General features: G+C 43.8%; 1 protein-coding gene across 2 annotated transcripts in view; it reads left to right on the top strand.

The window, feature by feature from the left end:
* The window catches only part of LOC306712494 (glycogen debranching enzyme-like), a 66,780-nt gene that overhangs the window by 5,633 nt on the left and 38,530 nt on the right, over positions 1–22,617 (top strand). For both annotated transcript variants that reach the window (XM_079181798.1, XM_079181797.1), the window contains exons 3-9: positions 3,926–4,095; positions 5,291–5,494; positions 14,496–14,677; positions 16,078–16,189; positions 18,581–18,719; positions 22,201–22,297; positions 22,411–22,508. In XM_079181798.1, the coding sequence (XP_079037924.1) occupies positions 3,926–4,095; positions 5,291–5,494; positions 14,496–14,677; positions 16,078–16,189; positions 18,581–18,719; positions 22,201–22,297; positions 22,411–22,508 (1,002 nt within the window). The remainder of the gene's footprint in view (positions 1–3,925; positions 4,096–5,290; positions 5,495–14,495; positions 14,678–16,077; positions 16,190–18,580; positions 18,720–22,200; positions 22,298–22,410; positions 22,509–22,617) is intronic.

The raw sequence follows: 22,617 nt of genomic DNA, 5'->3' as shown, positions 1-22,617 counted from the left end.
AAAAAACCGACAGCCGGCCCGGAGGTTATGGGGGTGACTGTTAGTCCCCAAGTTCGGAGATTGCCCGGCGGGGACTTAGGTAGGGTTGTATTGGTAGCTGGCCGGCCTCTCAGCGGGACGCTGAGGCCTGTGGCGGCTACTGGGGTAAGCTGGAGGCTGACAAAACGGCCTTGGGGAACCAAGTGGGACCCCTAGGTCTGCGGGGTGCAGGCATGTCCCTGTGAAGACAAGAGAACTGCTGCCTGGTCTGGCTAGCAGTTCGCTGAAGCGCCTGTGTAGCAGCTGACCCGAACAGCTCACCAGGTTTGAACCTGGCGGAGAGTCTGGACCAGGGTGGACATCATACGTCCAAGTGGGAGAGGGAGTTGCCGATACAGTCCACAGTGCTGCTGTGTCATAAGCCCTGGATAGCAGGTCATCCTTGACCCAATGTTGGGATCGAGGGCACCTGGCATCGGGCCTCAGATTCTCCTCAGGGGAAAACTATGAGGGACGCAATAGTCGGCTAAATGGCTGGCATACATGCAAGACCAAATTTTGCCAGCTCCTGCATGGCCGTCAGGTTCGGCCATCTGATGTAAGGCAGGAGAGAGCCCTGGTGTCTCTCCAGCATGCATGCAACTCCCTTAGATATTCCTCGGAGGGAGGAACAGAAAAGGTGGTGAGGGCGGGAAGGTGCCTGAAGATGGCACTCGCAGGCGGAAGTTCCGGCTGCTGTGTATTCCACTGCAGGCGTGCCAGCGCCATGCAAAATGATCAGGGTAGGTTGAGCTGGATTCAGCTGTCCTGACAGGGGGAGGTAAAACTCAAGCATCAGGTGTTCCATTTCGGCCAGCCTAGCAGACCTTACTGCTCAAGGCATGATGCCGCAGGTCCTGCCTGGGTTCTCCGAGAGGCCCTCCCTCAGATACTCGAGGCTAAGGCAAGAGGTCATGGCCGTCCTCAGGCTGAAGAGGAGCTATACAGGTCCTACAGCCGGGAGAGTTTAACATGGCCGCGATTCTGGGGGAACCCATGTCCCACTAGTTGATGCGGAATTCCAAGTCAGTCTGAGCGGGAGCGCTCTGCTGAATGTTGAGAGAACAGGCAGGGGGCAGTGAGAGGGGAGTGATCTCTTCGGACACTCTCTTCACTTGGACAGTCGCTGCAGATATTGGTGACCCACCAGTTAGCTTGAGCGAGAGCACTCTGCCACTGTGGAACAGACCAAAAAACAGTCCTTACAGTGAGAGGGGAGTGTGGACACTCTTCACTAGGACATTCGCTGCAGATATTGGTGTCGCACCAGTTAGCTTGAGCGAGAGCACTCTGCCACTGTGGAAACAGGCCAAAAAAAAAACCAGTCCTTACAGTGAGAGGGGAGCGAGGACACTCTTCACTAGGATATTTGCTGCAGATATTGGTGACCCACCAGTTAGCTTGAGCGAGAGCACTCTGCCACTGTGGAAACAGACCAAAAAACAGTCCTTACAGTGAGAGGGGAGTGAGGACACTCTTCACTAGGACATTGGCTGCAGATATTGGTGTCGCAACAGTTAGCTTGAGCGAGAGCACTCTGCCACTGTGGAAACAGGCCCAAAAAAACAGTCCTTACAGTGAGAGGGGAGCGAGGGCACTCTCTTCACTAGGACAGTCGCTATAACTAGTGGTGTCCCACCAGTTAGGCTGAGCGAGGACACTCAGCTAACGGTGATAGCCGTAATGTTACAAAATCAATGGACACAATCCCAGTATTAGCTTAGTCTAGTTAGTGTCCCACCAGTTAGCCTGAGTGAGGACACTGCCAACTGCGACAGCCGTAATGCATAAAAAAGCATCAATGGACACAGCATCAGTGTTGATTTAGTATAACTAGCATCTCACCAAGTTAGCCTGAGCGAGGACACTGCTAACTGTGAAATCTGTCAGATGTCAAATTAAATCCCAATGGACACAATGTCAATGTCGACCTAGTGGAACTAGTCTCTCACCCAGTTTGCCTGAGCGGAAACACTCTGCTAACTGTGATAGCCATAATGTTACAAAATCAGTGTACACAATGCTAATGCCGATCTAGTAGAACTAGCATCTCATCAAGTTAGCCTGAGCGGAACCACTCGCTAACTGTGATAGCCGTAATGTTACAAAATCAGTGGACACAATGCTAATGCCGATCTAGTGGAACTAGCATCACATCAAGTTAGCCTGAGCGAGGACACTGCTAACTGTGATAGCCGTATCTGTGAAGGGCGGGCTGACAACGTATATTCTACGCTCTCGTCGGTATGCCACTCGATTAGCTAGAGCGGAAGCCAACCGTGGAAAACGAACAACTGTTATAGAAAACAATGTTAATCGATCTCACCGATTGCTGTCTTCACGACTTCGGTGGCCATTATCAGACTGGTGATGACCGATGATAGGGGCGTCCACCAGTCCGGGGCTCAATGGTCCGAACGGCGACAAAACGCCACTCCCTCCTAAGAGGGACAGCTTGTCGCAGCCTTTGGAGGGCGAGATCCGCAACTCCGACCGGTGGTCACAAGACTACAGCGACAAGCTCCAATATGTCTTGATCGTAGACACATCTTTGTTTAAGCTTATGCTACCATGGTAGCCAACCTGCGTAGCGAGAAGATGAAAAAGGACTGAACTCGGAATGACACCGGAACTTATAGACGACGGGGGTCATCCGATGTCACAGGTGACTTTGTTGATATAATTATTCGACCTGCGCATGCGCGAGACAGAAGATATCCAGTGTTAAACACTGCCTCTGGCGGTCAGTAAGGATGAAATAGAACTGAAACTCGCTTTGATTAACCAGTAGAAACGGAGATTTTCAGGAGATCGACAGGCGGATCGGTGCGGCTGCAGCAGTAAAGCAGGCGCTGCACCGGACCGTCTTGGTGAAGAGAGAGCTGAGCTGGAAGGTGAAGCTCTCAATTTACTGGTCGGTCTACATTCCTACCCTCACCTATGGTCACGAACTCTGGGTCGTGACCGAAAGGACAAGGTCGCAGGTACAAGCGGCCAAAATGAGTTTCTTCCGTAGGGTGGCCGGGCTCAGCCTTAGAGATTAGTTAATTTAGGAGCTTGGACATCAGGAGGGAACTTGGAGTAGAGCCGCTACTCCTTCGCGTCGAAAGGAGTCAGCATCTAATTAGGATGCCTCCTGGACGCCTCCCACTGGAGGTTTTCTGGGCACGTCCAACTGGGAGGGGACCCCGGGGAAGACCCAGAACATGCTGGAGGGATTATATCTCCCAGCTGGCCTGGGAACACCTCGGGATCCCCCAGTATGAGCTGGAAAATGTTGCGGGCGAGAGGGAAGTCTGGGTCAGCCTGCTTGGCCTGCTGCCACCGCGACCCGACCCCGGATAAGCGGAGGAAAATGGATGGATGGAACGGAGGTTTTGTATGGAGTGTGCGCCGGTGAGGTTGTACTGTATTGTACCACTGGTTCATAAAAGTTGTGGACGCCAGGGTGCATCTTTTAGAATGCCCTCCATAAAAGATGTGTGGTTTGGTTGTTTGCACACACAGAGACTTGGAAAAGAAAACCCAGAATGGGGCACATAAAACACTATTTATATATATTTACAGACACCACATTCTTCTCGCACTGGCACTTTCTTGAAAACCTTTTCACCAACTCAATGCCAGTCGTCTTATTCCGCAAGCAGATGTCTGCCTCCCTCTTCCATGAGCAGGGAAGGAAATGTTGTTCCTGCTCGGCTGCTTCTCAGAAAACAGTCAGCAGAGGTCGTCCTTTGTCACAGCGTCTATCCCAGCGCAAAAAAATTTACTATAGTCCCATCAACCTTTGAATTGACCATCATTTACAGCTACTTATATGTACAGTACCTGCATGTCCAGTCCTTTCCGTGTTCATGCATTTACTGATATGCCTCCATCGTGAATTGTTCTCTTTTCTTTTTGACAGGGACAAAGAGAAAGTGAGTGGTGGTTACATTGTAGTTGATCCAGTGCTGAGGGTTGGAGCCAACAATGACATCCTACCACTGGACTTCATCAGCAGCCAAACATACTTGGCCAAATGCCTTGGCCCACTGGACAAATGGCTTGACAGGCTTAGGGTCGCAAAGGAGACAGGTAACTGGGCCAAAATGACAAACTGATGATACGGTGTTCAGAAAATTGCTCTGTTGTTTTACACATTAACAATAAAGATTGGGTTTTATGTCATATGTTTACAAATGTAGTTTTTATAGTACTTGCTTTAAAGTGATGATTATTTGTTGTAACTGATCAGTTTGCACTAAATGTTATTAATCATATGACACAAACTGGCAACCAAAAGAACTTTATCACCTGTTTTATACAGTAGAGTGACGAGAGGCTGGTACATAGTCACTGGGATAAGCTCCAGCCCACTGTGACCCTGCCTAATGGGTCATTGCTGTGATACTGGTCATTATGGTACAGAACTATGTCTAACAAAAAAGGCCATGATGAATCCACAGAATTATCACCAACCACAAGCTCTGTGGAGCTTCTTAGTTTTAGTCTTTATAGCAATCCCTCCCTAACTACACTGGTAGCAGCAAGTAGTCTGAAGATGGAAGTCTGTGCTATGGATCTATTCATTGACACAAAGTTTTGCTAATTCATTGACAAAGTAAGCTACAGTTTATATCCCAGAACCATTTAACTCTGAGCTCTACTGCAGGGATTTTCCACTGTGCCGTGGCACACCAGTGTGCCGTGAGAGATTGTCGGGTGTGCCGTGGGGAATTGTCCAATTTCATTTAATCGGCCCAAATAAACATTATTTAGTTGCTGCAAATAATTTGCCATTATTGAGCCTCTGAGCTGCAACATAGTGGCTGGCCAAGTAATAAATACTCTTCCATGCCAGTGGGGGGCAGTAGGTAGCGTAATAAAGACCGTGTTCATTTAAAACAGTAGAATTAAATGATGTGTTGGAGATGAACAGCGATGGAGAAATATTTGAAAAGGAAAGATGCAGACTCTGAACTGGGCCCTGGACAACAAAACTAAAAACAGAGAGAGACTGAGAGCTGTTGAGGAAGAGCTTGGTGTGAGTCTTTCTTCAGTTTCTGCCAGGATATCAGCTTTGTGTTCATCTAAACATGTCCAGGTTTCACACCGAGGAAGGATCAACACATTGAGAGACTTGTCATTAAATTGTCAGCATATATGCTGTATTGTGCTACAATGTGTCATTATATAATTCCTTTGGTTGTTGATGTACCGCGGGATCTTTTAAATGTAAAAAATGTACACTGGCTCAGAAAAGGTTGAAAAACACTTCTCTACTCTGTAGGCTACAACATGATCCACTTCTCACCGCTGCAGAAGCTTGGTGTGTCTGGCTTCTGCTACTCCATAGCCGATCAGCTGAAGTTAAACCCTGACTTCATACCTGAGGGGCAGCACTACACATGGGGAGACATTGGTGCTTTGGTGGAGATGCTGAGGAAAGACTGGAACATGGTCTGCATCACAGATGTGGTCTATAATCTCACAGGTAAACTCAAAGATACTGAACGACAGCTGTGTTATTTGTAGTTGTTTTGTGTCCCTTTCATCCTGGATATTTGGGGGCCTTTTACATGTCTGTGTCCAGAGGCCCATAGTTCCATAATCCATCCATACAGTAGATTTGATTCATCATAATATTTTGAATGAGCAGCAGTTAAGTCTTTAAAAACTTGTAACCACACATTTTCCCGGAGTACCATACTGTGCATACCTTATTAGTCCCACCTTAGGTACTGGCTAGACTTAGTCAGTTATTAAGGCATAATGTTTAAAAAGCTCTGTGGAGAATTGGATGAACTTATTGTGGCTGATGCAGATATTTACAAAATGTATAAAGCAGAATAATTTAACAGCTGACAGATTCAAAGGCCTTCTTCAGATTAAACCACTTACTAAACCACACTGCCCTGATCCAACTTTGACTTGCATGTAGTTCAGGTCCACAGACAATCCACAAAGTTTCTGTTTCTGTCTCAGTTGAACAATTACTCCTGAACTCAGATTGTAGAAGAACTTTGTGCTGATTCTGATTTAGATAATCAGTTAGTTGGTCAGTTACTCATCTTTCAGCAATTTTAGAGGTCACAGGAAGTATGCTATTTTTTACAACCTTAGGCCAACTGATTTTAATATTGGAGCAATGTGATCATGTTTTGTAATATTTGTCTGTCAGGATTCAACACACTATTGTGTGGTACAATATGATATAATGGGACTGTTGTATTATTCTGTGCTATATCCTATTTTCATCTGCTGCTACAGTGACTCAGTATGCTGAGTGAAAGCTTTTCTTATTTTTAACAAGGAAAGTGACAGTGCTGTGTGGCAAATATACCACAGTTGGCCTTTCCAGCAGGCAGCTGTGGCTGTTGTATCACCTTCTCAGTTTCCTCATTGACATTTTGTCACTATTTCTGTTGAAGGTCATATACATAGATAGACCGGTAAGGGCAACAGTGTGCACTTTGCCAGGACTTCAGATAGAACACCTTCCTTCTCTCACACATGGTGTGTTGATTTTGAGACTCTTATTAATTTACTTTGACTTCTGCTTTGAATGTCAAGCAAAGCTTTAAATGAAAATTAGTTGGTATTCAACATGGCCTTTTCTACACTACTTTATGTCATTAGAAACACCAAAAAAAACTATTGTATATGGTGGGTGGAGGATGAATCACGGCCAGATGAAAGAAGCCGTTTTGAAGTCGGTTGGTTGGTGAAGCTGATCTGTATCTCTTTCCAGAAGGCAGCACGGTGAACAGGTTGTGGCTGGGTGGGTTTTGTCTTTTAATATTCCTTTACCTCTTTGCAGGCTCCTCTTCTCACGAATATCACTGATGCTCAGTAGATGGTACCAATGATATTCTGGGTTGTTGTAATCACCCGCTGTAGAGCCCTCCTGTCCTGGGCCATGCACACCCCATGCCAGTTTGTAATGTTTGCAGTCCCCCTCTGCAAAAATGTATAAGAACTTGGCATGGGAATTTTGACGTTTTGAGTTTCCTTAAGAAATACAGCCGTTAATGAGCTTTCTTCACCAGGATGGAGATGTGTCCACATCAGGTTGTTTGTGATGCTGATTCCCAGGAACTTAAATCTGCTAACTTGCTCCACCTCAGCTCCTTTGATGTAGACAGGGGTATTACTGATGTTTAGCAGTAGGTTGTTCTCCGAGCACCACTCTACAAGATTGTTGATTTCCTCAAGTCTCATAGAGGGGGCTGAGCACACAGCCCTGGGGGGCTCCGGTGTTCAACACTAGAGTGGAGGAGGTGCTGGGGTCTGTTTGTGAGGAAGTCTAATAACCAGCTGCAGAAGGAGCTACTCATGCCCAGAGTGCTAAGTTTACCAATCAGTTTTATGGGGGAGATTTTGTTGAAGGCTGAGCTGAAATCAACAAACTACAGTCTGATGTAGGTGTTATTTTCCAGATGAGTGAGGACTGAGTGGAGAGCAGTGGAGACTCCATCCTCTGTGGATCTGTTGGCTCTGTATGCAAGCTGGTGAGGGTCCAGGCTGGCTGGGATGTTGTTTTTGATGAGCTGGTTTCTCAAAGCACTTCATTAGAATGGAGGTAGTCACAGGGTGGTAGCCATTTAGACTGGACACTGCAGACTTTTTAGGTACAGGAACGATGGTGGCTGTCTTGAAGCTGGTGGGAACTCTCTCCTGTGACAGTGATATGTTGAAAATATCAGTGATGACATCAGTTAGCTGGTTGGTACCTACCAGGATGTTATCAGGCCCAGCAGCTTTACTCATATTCACCCTCATCAGGGTTTTCCTCACATCCTCTGTGGATACTGACAGTGGGCGGTCCTCTGGAGGCGGAGCAGACTTGACAGCTGACTCTTTGTTGAGGAGATCAAAGTGAGCATTAAAGGAGTTCAACTCATTTGGCAATGTGGCCTCACACATGATGGGTGCTCTCCTGCTTTTATATCCTGTCACATTTTGGATTACCATTTCCCATCCCCACCACACACAAAAGAAGATTTGAAGATTGAAAAACAATAAATTACCATCAGACACTAAGTATAAAAGTATTGGGGCAAGAAAACCACCGACCACAACAACGCCTACATATGTCTTCAACACTCACCCCATCGAACACTGCTATGCTGCATTTAGAGTGTGTGCATACTACACTGGGGGGGGGGGTTCTCTTCCTGCCTGCCTATATGCTAGACAGATGCCCTCACAAAGCCTTCCTGCCAGACACACCATCCTAGAAAAACACAGATAGCTGTTCAGTGTGTCTGATTGGGGTAGTCCTGCTGCGTTCACCACAAAGCAGCAAGCAAGTGGAATGCACCGACAGGGTGGTTAGTTCCCACACTCTCTTAGCTGATGTCAGTGCAGCAAGCTGTCTTGAACAACAACGCCTTAAGAGAAAAGTGCTGCAGGAGGTCAAGGGGACCCTCCACCAAAGCCTCAAGCACAAACAGTCCTCTCTGTGGGTAGGAGGCATGCATCACAGGGATCCGTCTCCTGATCCCATGCAAGAACCACTTCATGAGAGGCTGATCAATTACTAATCCGTAGCGAAAACCCTTGTGGCAGGAAGAGATCACTGTTTCATACACTTAAACAGTGGCATGAGAAAGCCCTCTATCTACCAAACACTGCAAAAAGCAGACAATAGAACCAACTGCACAGGGAAAGGGATGTAGCCTCCTTTCGTAGCACCAACGTTGGAACCCTGACACCTTTACCTTGTAACAAGTAATGGCGGATCCTGCTCTTGCTACCTTGATGGTCTGCACCAACTGTACAGACAGTTCAGCCCCCCACAGCCTGTCCCTCTCAGGAGTCGAGCATGAAAAGGATGGCCCAGATTGGGCAACAAGCCTATTGCATCCATCTCCTGAGACGGAGCCCCCAGAAATTGGTGACGGTCCAGGGCTGGGACACTGAGACATTATCAAAGTAATTTCTGCATACCACACCGCCGTGACGGGAGGTTACCAGAATGTCTAACAACTGCTCCCACCTCACTCTCTCCAACAAGGGAGGGATGAGATGAAGCGGCGGAAAGGCATCAAGCAGCTTTCTTGGCCTTGGTCCAGGTGCAAAGGTGTTCTCCCCCACGGATGGATTGCCCCACTGTGCTCGGGAGAACCATAGCAGGCATCGGTTGACAAACAGATACACTTCTGCTTTCTTTAGGTTTGTGGTTTGATGTTGGGGCGACTGTGGCTAAGTGGGGGGCGACTGTGGCTAAGTCAATCAGAGGCTTGGCAGTTCGATTCCCAGCTCTGCTAGTCCATGTCGATGTGTCCTTGGGCTAGGTTAAGCATCACTGGAGACTGAAGTCTAGTGACTGAAATATTATTTCAGATTTATCTTCATTAAGTTGGAGGAAATTATTTTCCATCAAGCATTTGATATCATTAACACAGGTTTTAAAAGGAAGACCCTGGCTTTAATAAGTTTATTAGCATCAATAATTCAATTTTCATACTTGCTAATAACTAAACATGCTCCTGCCAGATCCCAACATAGGATGAGGTCAATAGTGTGGCCCTGATCCTTTCAATATATAATCCGCAATATAGCAGTTTATTACTTCGCAACATCATTGCCAATATTACTTTTTGATTTTAAGCAAAGGTGTTCTTATACTTTTTAAATACATTTTTACTCTTGTTTTTTTCTTATGTTGTAATTTACTTTTTCTATTTTAATTAACTTGTTTTTCTAATTTATCTTACTCTAATTGCTATCCTATTTTCCACCGGTGTCAGTATTACTTTTTATACACTTGTCCCTTTTTTGAGTAGCGACGAACTCAAAACAACCTAAATAATCCAACGTGGAATTTAACCGTAAATAATATTTATATGACTCACGTACATTTCAACAAAAGCGAGCCTTAAACAGAGTAGGAGAGGATGGGACAGGTGTGGTCGTGCCAAACAATCAAAATCAATTTTAACAAAACCAAGCCTAACTAACTACAAAAACAAAACAAACAAAATGGCTTTTCTAGATTCTCTAAATGTTCCTCCACCAAAACCAAATACAGAGGCGGCACCGACCAATAAACCTAGTGTATCTAGACACAGAAAACTACGTGTGTGTTTACCAATGTACAGGGTACCCCAGACTCACCTACTGTCCGCAACCTCTCACCACAAACCCTAACATGTAGTCTCAGCATCAACAGAACACAACAAAATGAAGGCTTTCTGAACTTCTTTTATTCTTGGCTCTCACTCTGCTGATTGGCCAGCCTGCAGTTGGTGCAACCCATGGAGCAGCATGACTGGCCCCTACAGGTGGAACCAATCAATTGATTGACACCTGATATGAAATGAGGGAGAGAGAAAGAAAGAAGGGCAGGAGGGGAGACAACACATAACACACTTAATATCTATTACTCTATTGTTTATATTTTGACGATATAAAAACAAATCTCCAGGTTCACTGTGACATCTATAAAGAGAGACTTCGCAATTATAATTTGGAACTTAGAAATGCAAGGCAGTCCTTCTCTGACATCATAACCGAAAACAATAACAATACACGCACCTTATTTGCTACCGTCGACAGGGTAACAAACCCTCCAGTGCAAAGCCTTCTCTGCTGGCCTAAACAGAATCACAAAGTTATAGCTATTTTATAATTTAATAATTTTTCTTCAATACATAAAATGTATCATAATTTATAAAAATATTTTTCCCATCATCTTATTTTCTCATTGCACAGCTACTGTGTTCCTCAGTTGCTCTGCTTCCAGTGCAGCTTGTTTTAAGTAGAGCTTTTATCCAATCAGATTTCACCTCTGTGTCTCTAGGTAAGAAGAGAGGCCCCAGGCCTGCAGCCTCACCCTGTGCTTCCATGTGCAGGTTAAGTGAATGGGGACGATATTGTTGATTGTCATAGTGTTCAACCAATCAGATCTTTAGTTTGACATGTTGGACGTATTCTTTGACGTGCCACAGCCTGCTAGCTGGCCATAAGCACATCAGCATTACGTGCAGCTCAGTTTGCAGGAGCAGCTCTGCAGTGAGATGCAGCGTGTGCTGTGATTGGTCAGTGGGCGAGCACGTGACTACTGTGAAACTTACAGCACAATACTCTAGAGCACTACTCCGAGGAGTAGTAAGAGTTAAAATTGAAAGATATGGAAGAAATTATGATATTTTTTGCATTTTGCTTGGTGTAGATTATTTTTTCTTTTACCTAGCTTTGTTTTTTAACACTCAATGGGTGAAATTGGAAGAGAAACAGATTTGTGAGTTGGGATTTAACCGTGGGATTAATCTTTGTCAACAAAGAAAAGAGGATGTGATCAGCATTTGGTAAGTCAACTGCGTTTGTTTTTTTTACATCTAATATCTGAATGGCCCTTGAGTGTGTAGCAGAATGTGTGTTGCTGCTGTTGTTTTTCTATTAAGCTAGTTAGCCTAGCCTCCCAGAACACTTGCGGAGCCCGAGCTGTTTTTGTTCTGGTTCAGAGGTCACACAGACCGCTGTCTCCTAGTGAGAGCAGAAAACATTATATTTCCTACAATTTAAGCTTCTGTATTTTCCAAATGCACTAGCATTATTCAAACGTATTGTTCGGTTTGTAAGCCTCGTACCGAACGGTTTAGTACGAATACGTAAATAGTTACAGCTCAAGAAACGAATAATAACCCTAGCTGTGGCGCCGTCATGTGGTTGTAAGGTGGTATTTCAGCAGTGAAGGCCCAGGTATAAAATGCACGACCTACCACTGCCGAGACGGCAGTGTAGGTGAAGGAAATAGGTTTTATTGAGTTGTTCGTAGAGCCGGCGGAGAATGCAGGTAGGAAGGTGAGGCGGCGTGAGTGGCGGCGGCTGGGCTGCGACGTGGGCACCGGGATCTTGAGACACAAGGGAAAAGACAAGTTAGTCGTAATCTCAGATAAGCAACAAACTCTTAGTAGAGGAAAAACTCAGAGGTGCCAAGGTTGTAGCTACCACTGAGCTGACGAAACAATCTGGCGATGAGAGTGAAGGAATGTGAGCTGCATGTGATTGAAGGTCTGATTGCCGGCAGGTGTGGAGATGAGCCCAGGTGCCAGGTGATGGAAGCCACGCCCATGACACACACACACACACACACACACACACACACACACACACACACACACACACACACACACAGAGGGTACATGCCAAGTCTCTTAATTGTCATTTCGTCGCTCCTCGATCCTCGCTCGAACCGGAAGTTGTTCTGCTCCGCCATATTGACGGCCGTCCCAAAGCTCTTATTTAGCTCTGAGGAGCGAGGATCGAGGAGGGAGGAGGGATCTCTGAGGAGCCATGAGCGAGGATCCACGAGAACAGACTTCCAGGAAGTGTTTTAACGGTGGACACACCCCCTCATTGTTCATCAGTTATGTGATTGGACGCTGCAGCCGATCGGACTGACTGACGGCGACTGACTGACTGACTGACGGAGTTTAACACCAGAGAGAAGACAGATCAGATTAAACTCTAGTTTATATTTGATTAGTTTTCTGATTCACATTCTGGTTTAAATATACACTGCCTGGCCAAAAAAAAAGTCGCCACCAAAAAAAAAGGTCACACACTCTAATATTTCGTTGGACCGCCTTTAGCTTTGATTATGGCACGCATTCGCTGTGGCATTGTTTCGATAAGCTTCTGCAATGTCACAAGATTTATTTCCATCCAGTGTTGCATTAATTTCTCACCAAGATCTTGTATTGATGATGGTAGAGTCTGACCGCTGCGCAAAGCCTTCTCCAGCACATCCCAAAGATACTCAATGGGGTTAAGGTCTGGACTCTGAGTGGACGACTCAGGGTAGCACTGACGAGGTGACTTTTCATCCTGATGAAAGATGGGCAGCGACTCTGCTGTCCTGACGTCAGTGGGGAGTTCATTCCACCATTGTGGGGCCAGGAAAGAAATTCCTGATTAGTTTACTCCAGATGTTGAGGCAGTGTGGTTCACATTCTTCTTTATTCAACATCTCAAATTATCCAATAGGAGGCTCGTACCTATTTGCTTAGTTAAATCCAGGTGGCGACTTTTTTTTTGGCCAGGCAGTGTATGTTCATTGTAGTCTGAACAACAAAAGAACCACAAACAACTTTCTTCATTTATTAGAAAGATTTGTGTTTTCATGATCTGATATTTCCTCAATCACTTTATTATGAAACAATTAATGTCAGAGATCTTTACATAATTTATCATCATTTCATTCAGTCACGTGAGGCTGATCATTCCTGAGTGTTTGATGAGTTTTATCATTTAAGAGAAACAATAATCATGTTCTGTGTTATTTAATAATGATGTCCCAGTCACAATTTCAAAACGTACAGACACAAATAATTCATAAATAAGACGATCGCATTCCGCCGGTAGAAATCAGTCCTGATCTTATAAACAGAACACAGGACACAGTTTGTTAACAGGCTATAGAGAGAAACACCTCTACAGTGATATTAGTTATTAGTATTATTAGTTACTATTATTAAGTACAGTGATCGTGAACAGACACAAACTTCTCAAAAGTCTCTCCAGCTGTTAAAGCCGACTGACAGCTGATTCAGCTGTGATCAGCTGTGATCAGCGGCCGCCGTCATCAGAAACAGACGTCGCTTCACGTGACGCAACTGAGGAAAGGAAGTCTCATGTCTCTTAAAATATATTTCCTCATTTCCTCTCTCCTCGCATGGTTTTCCTTGCATCTCTCCATGCATCCCTGGTGGGAGGGACTAAGACGCAAGGAAAGGAGCCAAGTGAGGGAAACGGGGATGCAATTAAGAGACTTGGCATGTACCCAGAGAGAACAGACGGGCCCTCAGCTCCTTTAAATCAAGATTGAAGACTTTTCTGTTTGCTGCTGCCTTTAATTGAACCACATTCGAGGATATTAATCAATTTCCTGCATTTCTGCATTTTACTGCTGTATTTTATTTCTTACACTGCTTTTTAGTGTTTTAATGACTGTTTTTAATGTTTCAATGAATGTTCTTAATTGTTTTTAAATCTCCTTTTCTTTTGCCTTATGTTTTGATGCTTTTAATGGTTTTATGTGAAGAACTTGGAATTGCCGTGTTGTTGAAATGTGCTAGACAAATAAACTTGCCTTGCCTATATTGTTTTTTGATCACTCTCTGGCACAAGAATTTCCTTTGGATTTATGAAGTTCTATTTTATCTTATCTTATTGGATTAATCCAACAAGTTACATAAATTATGAAAGTCTAAGGCAAGTCATTTGCACAACAAATGGGAACATCAAAATCAGCCCTAATCATTTTCTCATATCTAGACATCATAAATGATAAGAGCTCTGAGAAGTCGGAGATAAAGTAAGATTTGTGTTGAGGAGGCCTTACAATAAGCCAAAGAACAAGGACTAGTTGTACAGTCAGTGCAAGGCTAAAAATCCAAGCTAATAATGATAATTCTGTACATTCTCTCTTATGTCGTCTTCTCTCTATTTCTCTTCACTTCTTCACCACCTTCCATTGTCTCTAGCGGTTGGCAGTGAGTGGATTCACCTCCATCCTGAGTGTGGTTACAACTTGGTTAACTCTCCTCATCTGAAACCAGCCTGGCTCCTTGACAGAGCTCTGTGGCACCTCAGCTGTGAGGTGGCTGAAGGAAAATATGCTGAACGAGGAGTACCAGCACTCTTTCAAGATGAATGGAACATGAATGTGAGTCCTATTCCTTAATTGTGGGTACTTGTGGTTAAAGTTAGGATCAAGTTATAACCTCATGCACTTTAAAAAAAACATTAATATATAACTGATTTGCAACAGCAAACATGTTGTGGAAGAAACATATTGGTGTATGTTTATTAGGAAGTGTTTTGATTTCGCATATTATGTCAATATTGAATAAAACAGTAAAATGTTCAGTGAGAGTAAAATGTATTAATTTGTTTTCTGCCCTCAACACTGCCCTGCAGCAAAATACAAAGTGCCAAAGTAAACAAGTGGTTGGTGATCAAACTTCAACATCTAGCAGCTAAAGATGCTGGTATTTAAATTAGGACCCTTGGCAAACATTTAATCTCTATTTTATTTCATATAATCAAACTGTATAGTCTGCAGTTAGGTTCCTTTGACTGGGCTCCCCCAGGACCCAGTTACATTGGTATTTTTGGTAGTAGTGGCTCAGTGGCGAGAGCCGGTTGATCTTTAATTACAGAGTCAGCGGTTTGATCTCCGGCTTCTTCTGTCCGCATGTCGAAGTGTCCTGAGCGAGACACTGAGCACCAAGTTGCTCCTCGGGTGCTTTACAGCAGCCCACTATTCCAAATGCTTAGGGTGGGATAAATGTTGAGGTCAAATTTTATGTGTGACATTTAGAATAAGCTATCTTTTTCAATTCAAATTTTTTTTAAATTACTATTTAAAAAAGCACTTTTAAAACGGAAACAGAAAAAAGTGATATGGAGTCATTACAAACAAATTGATTCACAAAGTCGTGAAAAATTGGAATGATAAAATAAATTATTGTTGGGATATGACAAAAAGTATACTTCTGGGGTCTGGGGTTGAGTTGTAGGATGAGGGGCCTTGTTTATAGCTGTTAATTTGGAGTAAGTATGACCCTCATATGATTCACTCTTATACCTACTCAGTGTGAAACACTGTAAGAAATGGAAGACAAAATCCACAGTCCTCGCTCTATGTAGAAAATGATCAGCTGAAGCTAAAATGAGCCTTAAGCAGTCTGGCTTGCATTTGGTAGTCGTGTGTAGGCTTACTGCAGGTGTTTTGTCCCAACTATAAACCTACATGTGAAGACCAGGATGTATCCCTACATTACATTACATTACAGTCATTTAGCTGACTCTTTTATCCAAAGCGACTTACATTTTAGATGCTATCATACCGTAGGCACAGCTACGGGAGCAACTATGCCACAGCTCAGCAAGAAACAGTGACATTAAGAGGGGATGTCATTTAAAAAAGACACAATGTTTATTTTATAAAGTGAAAATAAAATATTATCGATTCACTGTACATTGTAGGCCTATTCCCCTGTCTTGAGAATACAATGTGACTTTGTTTGTGTGTGTGTGTGTGTGTGTGTGTGTGTGTATCAGGCTCTGCGGGGAATCCTGTGGCAGCAGGTGTTCTCCAGGCTAAGGCTGTGGGAGTTCCTGCAGGTCAATGTGGATGAAGCTGTGGAGCAGTTCAGACAGCTGCTAAAGACTGGTGAGATCAATGATGAGGGAACACAGTTCAGTCACACAACCTGTCCATCCACATAGTATTCTTACACATCAGAGAAATAATTTATGTTTCTCATCACTAAATTAATTTTTTTTTAAACAACCACATATCCTTTTCACTTATTTTAGGAAAATAAATATAATTGTTTTGTAAAATGGAACTAAACATTTAAAATTAAAAAACATTTGAACTGTATTGCAGTTTGTTAATTATCATGCTAAATGTATAATGTAAAAAAATGATGACACAAAATATCATTCATACCTTTAAATAAAGAAGCTAATACTAATAGAGGGCTGTTGAGCTGTCTGTATTGGCCATGGAATTAAAATAGGAGTAGAAGGGACATTCCCATTGAAATCAACGTAGCTCATGTTAAGAATAGCAGCCATTTTCAGGTCTAACGTTGCCATTGCGACTGTTGTAGCAGGCTGACATCCATATAAACTAAAAAGGCTTACGGCAAGGTCTGTCTATATATGTCAGGCCTGCGATAGTCTGGTGACCTCTCCAGGGTGTTCCCTGACTTCACCCAATGTCAGCTAGAATTGGCTCCAGCCCCCCACAAACCTGTATGGGAGAAGCGGTTAAAGATAATGGTTGATGGACTTACGGAAAGTCACAGACTCCCTGAGGTGAGGCTTTGCAGTAACGACTAAAAAACGCAGTGGAGTGGTAACGTTTCAAAGCCAGAGTATCAGAGCCAGAGTATCCATCCATCCATTATCTGACCCTATTCTGACTTTGAGTGAAAGCAGGCTACACCCTGGACGGACAACCGTTTATGTTTACATTCCCAATTTAGAGTCCTCAATTAACCTAAACTGCATGTCTTTGGGCTCCCTGAGGAAGCGGGAGAACCCAGAGGGAGCCCACGCTCACACGGAGAGAAGGGCAGCCCAACTCGGTATCGAATTCCGGCACCTCTTGCTGTGTGAGGTGAAAGTGCTAGCCACTACTCTAAAATGTGCCTTATTCACACACTCACAGTCACAGCGTAGGAAAGCACATTGCTATCACCAGATTCGTGAACACTTTGTTTGACTCATTATCTGTAACCAGTGTATCGTGGAATTAACAAGATAGCTAGCTAAATTAAATTAGCTGACAGCTGGCTAGATAGCCAGCTTGCTAACTCTGCAATGCTACCCTGGTTACAGAAAATGAGCCGAACAGTGGGCTGGTGGCCAGCGGCAGCCGTGGGTACCAGGATCCCTGCACCTCACTCCCAGTTGCTCTGGAGAAAAACAACCTAGTTACCTAGCTAACTATTTGTGTTGCTGCCTTGGTTAGCCACCTCAGGTTAGCGTAGCATAGCTCCAAACAGCTCCAAACACCAAGACGCTCAGTTGCAAATGAAACGCATTCCCAGCCATAACATGGGCAATGCTTCTCCAACGCTGTTAGGCAGGAATACCGTTTGTACAAATCCTTTTTCCTGGCTGGGTCAGGGCTGCTAGCTGTGGGGTTGGCCGACCCTTTGATACGATGTCCAGCTTTTCCTGAAATGTCCTCGAGAAAGGCGTTGCCAGCAACTCCGCCACCAAATCCGTTTCTCCTCCTCTTTCAGCCATTGAGTGTTAAAAAAACAAAGCTAGGTAAAAAAAAAAGAATCTACACCAAGCAAAACGCTAAAAATGTCATAACTTCTTACATATCTTTGAACCTGAACTCTTACCACTAATACTAAGTTCTGCTAGCTAGCTTTCTGCTTCACAACAGTCACGCTAGCCCACTGACCAATCACGGCGCATGGTAATGCTGAGCTGCACGTTAATGCTGAGCTGCACGTTAATGCTGACGTACTTGTAGCAGGCTACCTAGGATGCTCTGAAGAATATGCCCAACATATCAAACTAAAGATCTGATTGGTTGAACACTATGACAATCAACAATATCGTCCCCATATACTTTGATCTGCAAAGTCTACCTAGCGGGCCTCGGGCCTCTCTTCTTACCTAGAGACATAGAGGTGAAATCTGATTGGATAAAAGCTCTACTTAAAACAAGCTGCACTGGAAGCAGTGCTGCAGGCTGGAAGCAGAGCAACTGAGGAAGACAGGAGCTGTGCAATGAGAAAATAAGCTAATGGGAAAGAAAATTATAATACATGTAGTGTATTTATGAAAAATTATTAAATTATAAAATAGCTATAACTTTGAGATTCTGTTTAGGCCAGCAGAGAAGGGTTTGCTACTGCTTCCTGGCGTGCTGCAACAACACGTAATGGCCCTACTGATGTGGTTGTCAGTGTTGTTGGGTTGTTGGGTGTAACAACTGACAACGATTTATTTTCAACTAGTCAAATGACCATGGGATTCAGTTCACACTATTCCTATTCTGTTTATATGGTATGAACCTTCTTTTATCCAGGTAGTTTAGGTGTCAGTTCCACATCCACGTCCAGTCCAGAGTGTAAGAAGCAGCTAAAGATGGCACAGGACCCTTGGCACAGACGATTTGGAAACACAGTGGACATGAACTCTGCCGTGGATATTTTCACACCTCACAGGTGACTCTATGGCTTTAACATACTGGACATTACTTCTCATGGGACATGGACAGAATGGTTGGATCCTGGGATCATGATATTACAGTAATATAACAAGATCAACTTTTCAGTTGCAGATTCTGTGTGATGAAATATGATTTTCTTTTTAAATTTGTATTAACGAAGTCAATTGCAAAGTCCAAACAAAATCTCTGCATGTTGTTACCGTATACAAGAGGTCTAATCACCCCTCCATATCCAAACCAGAATTGGATGGCAATCATCTGGTGGAGCATCAAGTACAGAAGATCGCACTATTGTAATGTTTAAGACTAAAACTCAAACACTGAAACAACATGTCAAAATGGCTGCATGCAACGGATTTTCCTTCCCTGCCATTGTAACGGTAAAAACTTCAGATCAGTTCTATTAAGATGCTCAGACACTCACATACAACCACTAAAGAGGATATCAGACAACAACTCGAGAGAATCACAACAGATAATTTGATTAAATACCAATTGTCCCAAGTTAAAATCCAACCTTATTTCTGGCATGAATCCTGGATCTGTGGTGCGTGCAGATGTGACAGCATCTGGATTGTAGCTCCAACAGACTTCGCTACTAAAATACACTCGTCATCGAAAAAGAAAATACAAGGATTGGATTAAATACAGCGGAACTTGAGATGATTAGCCCACAAAATCTTCAGACCACTCGGCCAGACTAGCTGAACCAAAAGTTTCCCTGATGTCAACATTTCAAAGATAATGCCCAGAGCATTCACCGGTGTTTTTGTTGATGCTGTCTACATTCCTCTTGACCGGATAGTATTTTTAATAAAGCTGGTGATTTTAATCAAACAAATCTCAGATCTGTTTTACTTAGATTCCTCCAGCATTTCCACATTTCTACCAGAGGAAATACACTGGACCATGTTTACACAAATATTCCTGGCAGCTACAAAGAGCCTTCTCCCGTCCCCAATTTGGAAAATCAGACCATATTTTCTTGCTCCTTCTGCCTACATATTCCCAGCTAATCATACGGGCTAAGCCTACAGAAAGAATAGTTAAAGTGTGGAAAGATGAAGCTACAGCTGTTCTTCAGGACTGCTTTGAATGTACAGACTGCCACATGTTGAGGGATGCCGACATCCAGGAGAACAGCATCAATCATTAGGAATATACATCAACAGGGACCCAACAAATATGTTGATGATATGGTGATCACAAATGCAATAAAATTCTCCAACCAGAAAGTCTGGATGAATGGAAAGGTGGGGGCACTATCCAAAGACAAAACAGCTGCCTTTGGGTCAAGTGACAAGGAAGCAGACAGCATCACGAGAGCAAGACTGAAAGATGGAATCAAGAAGGCAAAGCAGAGGCATCAAGAATCAGAATCAGAATCAGCTTTATTGGCCATGTACGCATACATGGAATTTGTCTCCGGCTTCCACTCCGCTCTCAATGTACATACACTATTTTACAATAAACAAGGAAAAATATATAAAGAATAACAAAGGGCAGCAAAAAAAGTACACAGATGTAGGTATAAACATTTAACAGCTATATACAATATAAGTATAAATATATATCCTAAAAAAAGTGTGTATATGTATACACTACCATTCAAAAGTTTGGGGTCACCCAGACAATTTTGTGTCAATTTTCAGTTTCTTCGCAATTTCTCGCATGGAATAGCTTCATTTCTAACAACAAGAATAGACTGGCGAGTTTCACATGAAAGTTCTCTTTTTCTGGCCATGTTGAGAGTATAATCCAACCCACAAATGTGATGCTCCAGATACTCCTATGTAGATATATCATTAAAAACCAGACGTTTCCACCTAGAATAGTCATTAACCACATTAACAATGTATAGAGTGTATTTCTGATTAATTTAATGTTATCTTCATTGAAAGAAACAGTGCTTTTCTTTGAGAAATAAGGACATTTCTAAGTGACCCCAAACTTTTGAACGGTAGTGTGTGTATATATATATATATATACACTTTTTTTATATATACAGTATACACACACACATGTGAACATGAACCTATAGACAATGGCAGTGGAATTTAGGTGATAGTGCAAGTGGTGGTAATAGTGCAAACAGAGGTAGTAGTGCAATATGACTTATTTATTGTTCATCAGAGTGACGGCCAGTGGAAAGAAGCTGTTCCTGTGTCTGGTGGTTTTGGCGTACAGAGCTCTGTAGCGCCTACCAGAGGGGAGGAGTTGGAACAGCTTGTGTCCAGGGTGTGGAGGGTCTGCAGTGATCTTCCCAGCCTGTTTCCTGACTGTGGAGGTGTACAAGTCCAGGATGGATGGCAGGCTGGAACCAATGATCCTCTCTGCAGACCTGACAGTCCATTGTAGTCTGTTTCTGTCCTGTTTGGTGGCCGATCCAAACCACACAGTGATGGAAGAACAGAGAACAGACTGGATGATGGCTGAGTAAAAAAGAATCAGCAGCTCCTGAGGCAGGTTGAACTTCCTGAGCTGGCGCAGGAAGTACAACCTCTGCTGGGCCTTTTTCCCGATGGTGTTGATGTTGTGAGTACACTTCAGGTCCTGGGAGATTGTGGATCCCAGAAACCTGAAGGTCTCCACAGCGGACACAGTGTTGTTGAGAGACAGCGGACACTGGTGAGAGACCTCAACACCAACAACAAGATATGAGGCAGAAGATCCAAAATGTCACAGGATATAAAAGCAGGAGCGCCCCCATCATGTGTGAGGCCACGTTGGCAAATGAGTTGAACTCCTTTAATGCTCACTTTGATCTCCTCAACAAAGAGTCAGCTGTCAAGTCTGCTCCGCCTCCAGAGGACCGCCCACTGTCAGTATCCACAGAGGATGTGAGGAAAACCCTGATGAGGGTGAATATGAGTAAAGCTGCTGGGCCTGATAACATCCTGGTAGGTACCAACCAGCTAACTGATGTCATCACTGATATTTTCAACATATCACTGTCACAGGAGAGAGTTCCCACCAGCTTCAAGACAGCCACCATCGTTCCTGTACCTAAAAAGTCTGCAGTGTCCAGTCTAAATGGCTACCACCCTGTGACTACCTCCATTCTAATGAAGTGCTTTGAGAAACCAGCTCATCAAAAACAACATCCCAGCCAGCCTGGACCCTCACCAGCTTGCATACAGAGCCAACAGATCCACAGAGGATGGAGTCTCCACTGCTCTCCACTCAGTCCTCACTCATCTGGAAAATAACACCTACATCAGACTGTAGTTTGTTGATTTCAGCTCAGCCTTCAACAAAATCTCCCCCATGAAACTGATTGGTAAACTTAGCACTCTGGGCATGAGTAGCTCCTTCTGCAGCTGGTTATTAGACTTCCTCACAAACAGATTGGGATTGACATTAGGTTCACAACAATATCACGAAACTTAATGTTTCATGTTATAACAATGTCAATCTGCCAAGAGTTGATGATGTGACTGAATTTTCTTTCCCCCTCTCTCTGGTATAATAATCAGCCCATCAGATGTCCAGGAGTGTTGTGTCGGTTTCAGAAAGAGGCTGGAGGAGCTGAACTTGGAATTGTTCAAAGAGATGAACCAACATGCAGAGAAGGTGTGTGTGTGTGTGTGAGAGAGATTTGTTCACGATAGCAGATTTCTTTACAGTGCTAGTTTCTTTTGGGTCAGACTTTTTGTTGAAACCTCTTTGCTGTCTTATCTCCCCAGGCAACTAACTGCATTCTGGTAAATGTAGTTTATGAGCGTCTTTCAGATCAGGGGCCTAAGTTGGGTCCGGTAACGAGGAAGAACCCTCTCTGTAGCAGGTATGCTCTCCAACCCTCTGCCGTGTTCATCTTACCATGTGTAGGATTTGAAAATCTCACAATCTTAATTATTTCACTATCTTGAGATAAAGAAAATTGTACGGACCCG

The sequence above is a fragment of the Pholis gunnellus genome, assembly GCF_910591455.1.
Source record: "Pholis gunnellus genome assembly, chromosome: 20".
Classification (NCBI taxonomy): Eukaryota; Metazoa; Chordata; class Actinopteri; order Perciformes; family Pholidae; genus Pholis; species Pholis gunnellus.
The sequence above is the reverse complement of the archived record's forward strand: the minus strand, read 5'-3'. Positions and strand labels throughout refer to the sequence as shown.